The sequence below is a fragment of the Tachyglossus aculeatus genome, unplaced genomic scaffold, assembly GCF_015852505.1.
Source record: "Tachyglossus aculeatus isolate mTacAcu1 unplaced genomic scaffold, mTacAcu1.pri scaffold_145_arrow_ctg1, whole genome shotgun sequence".
NCBI classification, from domain to species: domain Eukaryota; kingdom Metazoa; phylum Chordata; class Mammalia; order Monotremata; family Tachyglossidae; genus Tachyglossus; species Tachyglossus aculeatus.
In genome coordinates this window covers 1-7,500 of record NW_024044869.1, presented here as the reverse complement: position 1 = coordinate 7,500, position 7,500 = coordinate 1, and the positions used below count along the sequence as shown (strand labels likewise).

Sequence of the window (7,500 nt, the reverse complement as noted above, 5' to 3'; positions counted from 1 at the left end):
CTGAGGCCCAGAGCGTTTAAGGACTCCATCCGGGCTAAACACTGGGGAGTGGGGAAACTGAGGCCCAGAGTGTTTAAGGACTCTGCGCTAAACACTGGGGAGTGGGGAAACTGAGGCCCGGAGCATTTAAGGACTCTGTGCTAAACACTGGGGAGTGGGGAAACTGAGGCCCAGAGCATTTGAGGACTCTGTGCTGAACACTGGGGAGCGGGGAAACTGAGGCCCAGAGCGTTTAAGGACTCTGTGCTAGACACTGGGGAGTGGGGAAACTGAGGCCCAGAGCGTTTAAGGACTCTGTGGTAGACACTGGGGAGTGGGGAAACTGAGGCCCAGAGCATTTAAGGACTCTGTGGTAGACACTGGGGAGTGGGGAAACTGAGGCCCAGAGCGTTCAAGGACTCTGTGCTAGACACTGGGAAGCGGGGAAACTGAGGCCCAGAGCGTTCAGGGACTCTGTGGTAGACACTGGGCAGTGGGGAAACTGAGGCCCGATCTTCCAGGGACGCCGCGTTTGGGCCCTGCAACTTCCCCCTGACGCTGCTGGACTGTTTGCACGCCATGGACAAGGTGAGAGACGCCCCCGGCCCCGGGGGGGGGGGGGGGGGGGCGGGGGGCGTCCAGTACAGTCGCGGGGGCTTAGACGCAGTCCCTGCCCCTCCGGGAGCCCCCGGGAGACTGTGCGCGGAGCGCTGTGCTGAACGCCGGGGGGGAGAGACTGTAGTAGACCCAATCGCCGCCGTCGAGGAGTCGACCGCGTGCCCGGCGCTGTACTGAACGCCGGGGAGAGACTGTAGTAGACCCAATGCTGGCCATCAAGGAGTCCAATATGTGCCGAGCGCTGTGCTGAACGCCGGGGAGAGACTGTAGTAGACCCAATCGCCGCCGTCGAGGAGTCGACCGCTGTGCTGAACGCCGGGGAGACACTGTAGTAGACCCAATGCCGGCCATCAAGGAGTCCAGTATGTGCCGAGCGCTGTGCTGAACGCCGGGGAGAGACTGTAGTAGACCCAATGCTGGCCATCAAGGAGTCCAACATGTGCCGAGGGCTGTGCTGAACGCCGGGGAGAGACTGTAGTAGACCCAATCGCCGCCATCGAGGAGTCCAATATGTGCCGAGCACTGTGCTGAACGCCGGGGAGAGACTGTAGTAGACCCAATGCTGGCCATCAAGGAGTCCAACATGTGCCGAGCGCTGTGCTGAACGCCGGGGAGAGACTGTAGTAGACCCAATCACTGCCGTCAAGGAGTCGACCGCTGTGCTGAACGCCGGGGAGAGACTGTAGTAGACCCAATCGCCGCCGTCAAGGAGTCCAATATGTGCCAAGCGCTGTGCTGAACGCCGGGGAGAGACTGTAGTAGACCCAATCGCCGCCGTCGAGGAGTCGACCGCTGTGCTGAACGCCGGGGAGACACTGTAGTAGACCCAATGCCGGCCATCAAGGAGTCCAATATGTGCCGAGCGCTGTGCTGAACGCCGGGGAGAGACTGTAGTAGACCCAATGCTGGCCATCAAGGAGTCCAACATGTGCCGAGGGCTGTGCTGAACGCCGGGGAGAGACTGTAGTAGACCCAATCGCCGCCATCGAGGAGTCCAATATGTGCCGAGCACTGTGCTGAACGCCGGGGAGAGACTGTAGTAGACCCAATGCTGGCCATCAAGGAGTCCAACATGTGCCGAGCGCTGTGCTGAACGCCGGGGAGAGACTGTAGTAGACCCAATCACTGCCGTCAAGGAGTCGACCGCTGTGCTGAACGCCGGGGAGAGACTGTAGTAGACCCAATCGCCGCCGTCAAGGAGTCCAATATGTGCCAAGCGCTGTGCTGAACGCCGGGGAGAGACTGTAGTAGACCCAATGCTGGCCATCAAGGAGTCCAACATGTGCCGAGCACTGTACTGAACGCTGCGGAGAGCCCGTAGTCGACCCAATCCCCGCCGTCAAGGAGTCAACCGCTGTGCTGAACGCCGGGGAGAGCCCGTAGTCGACCCAATCCCCGCCGTCAAGGAGTCGACCGCGTGCCGAGCGCTGTGCTGAACGCCCCCGTCGGGGGGGGTCGTCCATCTCATAGCCCGGGGGGTCGGGGGGCGTCTTTCCCATCCCCCCCGGGGCTCACGGTCTCCCCCCTCCCGGTTCCCAGGCCCTCCGCTTCGGCTTCCTCAACTTCTCCGAGTTCGACCTGGCCGAGTACGAGCACTACGAGGTGAGCGGGGCGGGGGGGGACGCTGTACTGAGCGCCCCGGAGGCGGCCCCGGGGCCAAGGGGGGGGGCGACCCGTCCCCCGGTGCTACTTACGGAGCGCCCGCGGCGGGCGGCGGGTGCGGGGGGCGCTCCGTACAGAGCTGGGAAGCGGCGGAAGGAGCGCGGGAGTCGGGGGTCGTGGGTTCGAATCCCGGCCTCGCCCCCAGTGACCTTGGGCCAGTCGCTTCTCTGGGCCTCAGTTTCCTCCTCTGTCAAATGGGGATGGAGACCGGGAGCCCCCCCGGGGGACAAGCTCGTCGCCTTGGATCCCCCCCCACAAGCGCTTAGAACAGTGCTGGGCACATAGTGAGCGCTCAACAAATACTATTATTATTATTAATCAATCAATCAATCAATCGTATTTATTGAGCGCTTCCTGGGTGCAGAGCACTGGAGTAAGCGCTTGGAAAGTCCTATTGGCAGCATTCATTCATTCATTCATTCAATCGTGTTTATTGAGCGCTTCCTGGGTGCAGGGCACTGTACTAAGCGCTTGGAAAGTCCAATTGGGCAACATTCATTAATTAATTCATTCATTCATTCACTCAATCATGTTTATTGAGCGCTTCCTGGGTGCAGGGCACTGTACTAAGCGCTTGGAAAGTCCAGTTGGGCAGCATTCATTCATTCAATCGTGTTTATTGAGCGCTTCCTGGGTGCAGGGCACTGTACTAAGCGCTTGGACAGTCCTATTGGGCAACATTCATTCATTCAGTCGTGTTTATTGAGCGCTTCCTGGGTGCTGAGCACTGTACTAAGCGCTTGGGAAGCCCAATTGGGAAGCATTCATTCATTCAATCGTGTTTATTGAGCGCTTCCTGGGTGCAGAGCACTGTACTAAGCGCTTGGAAAGTCCAATTGGGCAACATTCATTCATTCATTAATTCATTCATTCACTCAATCGTGTTTATTGAGCACTTCCTGGGTGCAGAGCACTGTGCTAAGCGCTTGGAAAGTCCAGTTGGGCAACATTCATTCATTCATTCATTCATTCATTTAATCGTGTTTATTGAGCGCTTCCTGGGTGCAGAGCACTGTACTAAGCGCTTGGAAAGTCCAGTTGGGCAGCATTCATTCATTCATTCATTCATTCAATCGTGTTTATGGAGCGCTTCCTGGGTGCAGAGCACTGTACTGAGCACTTCGAAAGTCCAACTGGGCAAAATTCATTCATTCATTCAGTCGTGTTTATTGAGCGCTTCCTGGGTGCAGAGCACTGTACTAAGCGCTTGGAAAGTCCAAATGGGCAGCATTCATTCATTCGTTCATTCATTCAGTCGTGTTTATTGAGCGCTTCCTGGGTGCAGGGCACTGTACTAAGCGCTTAGAAAGTCCAATTAGGCAACATTCATTCATTCATTCAATTGTGTTTATTGAGCGCTTCCTGGGTGCAGAGCACTGTACTAAGCGCTTGGAGAGTCCAACTGGGCAACATTCATTCATTCATTCATTCATTCATTCAATCATGTTTATTGAGCGCTTCCTGGGTGCAGAGCACTGTACTAAGCGCTGGGAAAGTCGAATGGGGCAGCATTCATTCATTCATTCATTCAATCGTGTTTATTGAGCACTTCCTGGGTGCAGAGCACTGTACTAAGCGCTTGGAAAGTCCAATTGGGCAGCATTCATTCATTCATCCATTCAATCATGTTTATTGAGCGCTTCCTGGGTGCAGAGCACTGTACTAAGCGCTTGGAATGTCCAATTGGGCAACATTCATTCATTCATTCACTCAATCGTGTTTATTGAGCGCTTCCTGGGTGCAGGGCACTGTACTAAGCACTTGGAAAGTCCAATTAGGCAACATTCATTCATTCATTCATTCAGTCGTGTTTATTGAGTGCTTCCTGGGTGCAGAGCACTGTAGTAAGCGCTTGGAAAGTCCTATTGGGCAGCATTCATTCATTCGTGCATTCATTCAATCGTGTTTATGGAGCACTTCCTGGGTGCAGAGCACTGTACTAAGCGCTTGGAAAGTCCAGTTGGGCAAGATTCATTCATTCATTCATTCATTCAATCGTGTTTATTGAGCGCTTCCTGGGTGCAGAGCACTGTACTAAGCGCTTGGAAAGTCCAGTTGGGCAGCATTCATTCATTCATTCATTCATTCATTCAGTCGTGTTTATTGAGCGCTTCCTGGGTGCAGAGCACTGTACTAAGCGCTTGGAAAGTCCAGTTGGGCAACATTCATTCATTCATTCATTCATTCATTCATTCAATCGTGTTTATTGAGCGCTTCCTGGGTGCAGAGCACTGTACTAAGCGCTTGGAAAGTCCTATTGGGCAGCATTCATTCATTCATTCATTCAATCGTGTTTATTGAGCGCTTCCTGGGTGCAGAGCACTGTACTAAGCGCTTGGAAAGTCCTATTGGGCAGCATTCATTCATTCATTCATTCATTCATTCAGTCGTGTTTATTGAGAGCTTCCTGGGTTCAGAGCACTGTACTGAGCGCTTGGGAAGTCCAGCTGGGCAACAGAGAGAGACAATCCCTGCCCGACAACGGGCTCACGGGCTAGAAGGGGGAGACGGACGGCAAAACAAAACAAGTAGACGGGCCTAAATAGAAATAAATAGAATTATAGATCCATTCAGTCATTCAGTTGTATTTATTGAGCGCTTCCTGGGTGCAGAGCACTGTACTAAGCGCTTGGAAAGTCCAACTGGGCAACAGAGAGAGACAATCCCTGCCCGACAACGGGCTCACGGGCTAGAAGGGGGAGACGGACGACAAAACAAAACAAATAGACGGGCGTCAATAGAAATAAATAGAATTATAGATTCATTCAGTCATTCAGTCGTATTTATTGAGCGCTTACTATGTGCAGAGCACTGTACTAAGCGCTTGGAAAGTCCAACTGGGCAACAGAGAGACACAATCCCTGCCCGACAACGGGCTCACGGTCTAGAAGGGGGAGATGGATGACAAAATAAAACAAGTTGACGGGCCTAAATAGAAATAGATAGAATTATAGATTCATTCAGTCATTCAGTCGTATTTATTGAGCGCTTACTATGTGCAGAGCACTGTACTAAGCGCTTGGAAAGTCCAACTGGGCAACAGAGAGAGACAATCCCTGCCCGACAACGGGCTCACGGGCTAGAAGGGGGAGACGGACGTCAATAGAAATAAATATAATAATAATAATAATAATAATAATAATAATAATAATAATGGTATTTGTTAAGCGCTTACTATGTGCAAAGCACTGTCCTAAGCGCCGGGGGGGAACACAAGGAGATGAGGTTGTCCCATGTGGGGCTCACAGTCTTAATCCCCGTTTTACGGATGAGGGAACTGAGGCCCAGAGAAGTGAAGTGACTTGCCCAAGGTCACACAGCAGACATGTGGGGGAGGCGGGATTTGAACCCATGACCCCTGACTCATTCAGTCAGTCGTATTTATTGAGCGCTTACCGTGTGCAGAGCACTGTACTAAGCGCTTGGGAAGTCCAATCGGGCAACAGATAGAGACGGCCCCCCACCCCACAGCGGGCTCACGGCCTAGAAGGGGGGACACGGACGTTGGCGGCATTCATTCATTCATTCATTCAGTCGTATTTATTGAGCGCTCCCTGTGTGCAGAGCACTGTACTAAGCGCTCGGGAAGTCCAATCGGGCAGCGGAGAGAGGCAACCCCCGCCCAACGACGGGCTCGCGGTCTCGAAGCGGGGGAGACGGGCGACCAAACCCACCGTTGGAGCCCCCCGTTGGGCCGGGGCCGTCTCTAGACGTTGCCGCCCTGGACTTCCCAAGCGCTCAGTACAGCGCTCCGCACACAGGAAGCGCTCAGTAAATAGGACTGATGAGGACGACAACCGCCCGAGGGGACGGGCCTCGACGGCGTCACAAGTGGGCGGACGGATTCGTTCGCCCGGCCGTATTTGCCGAGCGCTCCGCGCCGGGCTCTGTACTGAGCGCCGGGGCGGAGCCGGGCGAGTCGGAGCTGGGGGGGGGGGTCCCGGCGGCGGGAGGCGCAGGGGGTCTGTTGTCCGTGTTCTCCCCTCAGAGGGCGGAAAACGGAGACTTCAACTGGATCATCCCGCGCCGCTTCCTGGCGTTCAGCGGGCCCGGCCCCGGGACCAAGGCCCACCACGGTAGGGGGGTCCGCGCCGTCCTGCTCCGCTGGGCCGCCCTGGGCCACCGCTTTCCCGTTCGGGCCACCGACCTGCCGCTCCGGGCCGCCGTCTTGCTCTCTGGGCCGCTGGTCCGCTGCTCTGGGCCACCGTTTTCCCGTTTGGGCCACTCATCTGCCACTCTGGGCCACTATTTTCCTGTTCGGGCCACTCATCTGCCGCTCTGGGCTGCTGTTCTGCTACTTTGGGCCGCTGTTCTGCTGCTCTGGGCAACCATTTTCCTGTTCGGGCCACTCATCTGCTGCTCTGGGCAACCATTTTCCTGTTTGGGCCACTCATCTGCCTCTCTGGGCCGCTATTCTGCTCCTTTAGGCCACTGGTCTGCTGCTCTGGGCCACTATTTTCCTGTTCGGGCCACTGATCTGCTGCTCTGGGCCGCTGTTCTGCTACTTTAGGCCACTGATCTGCTGCTCTGGGCCACTGTATTCCTGTTTGGGCCACAGGTCTGCTGCTCTGGGCCACTATTTTCCCATTCGGGCCACTGATCTGCTGCTCTGGGCCGCTATTCTGCTACTTTAGGCCACTGGTCTGCTGCTCTGGGCCACTATTCTGCTACTTTAGGCCACTGGTCTGCTGCTCTGGGCCACTATTTTCCTGTTCGGGCCACTGATCTCCTGCTCTGGGCCACTATTTTCCTGTTCGGGCCACTGATCTGCTGCTCTGGGCCGCTGTTCTGCTACTTTAGGCCACTGATCTGCTGCTCTGGGCCGCTGTTCTGCTACTTTAGGCCACTGATCTGCTGCTCTGGGCCACCATTTTCCTGTTTGGGCCACTGATCTGCCGCTCTGGGCCACTATTTTCCTGTTCTGGTCACTGATCTGCTGCTCTGGGCCGCTGTTCTGCTACTTTGGGCCGCTGTTCTGCTGCCCTGGGCAACCATTTTCCTGTTTGGGCCACTGATCTGCCGCTCTGGCCCACTATTTTCCTGGTCAGGCCACTGATCTGCTGCTCTGGGCCGCTATTCTGCTACTTTAGGCCACTGATCTGCCGCTCTGGGCCACCATTTTCCTGTTCGGGCCACTGATCTGCCGCTCTGGGCCGCTATTCTGCTACTTTAGGCCACTGATCTGCTGCTCTGGGCCACCATTTTCCCGTTTGGGCCACTGATCTGCTGCTCTGGGCCGCT

General features: G+C 55.4%; 1 protein-coding gene across 1 annotated transcript in view; it reads left to right on the top strand.

Annotated features, from left to right (window-relative positions):
* LOC119923122 (dual specificity protein phosphatase CDC14B-like) overlaps positions 1-6,445 on the top strand; it is a gene marked incomplete at its 3' end in the record, with an annotated part of 41,402 nt that extends 34,957 nt beyond the window's left edge. Inside the window, exons 6-8 of the mRNA XM_038742653.1 lie at positions 501-567; positions 2,137-2,199; positions 6,248-6,445. Of these exons, the coding sequence (XP_038598581.1) occupies positions 501-567; positions 2,137-2,199; positions 6,248-6,445 (328 nt within the window). The remainder of the gene's footprint in view (positions 1-500; positions 568-2,136; positions 2,200-6,247) is intronic.
* Positions 6,446-7,500: the final 1,055 nt, after the last annotated feature.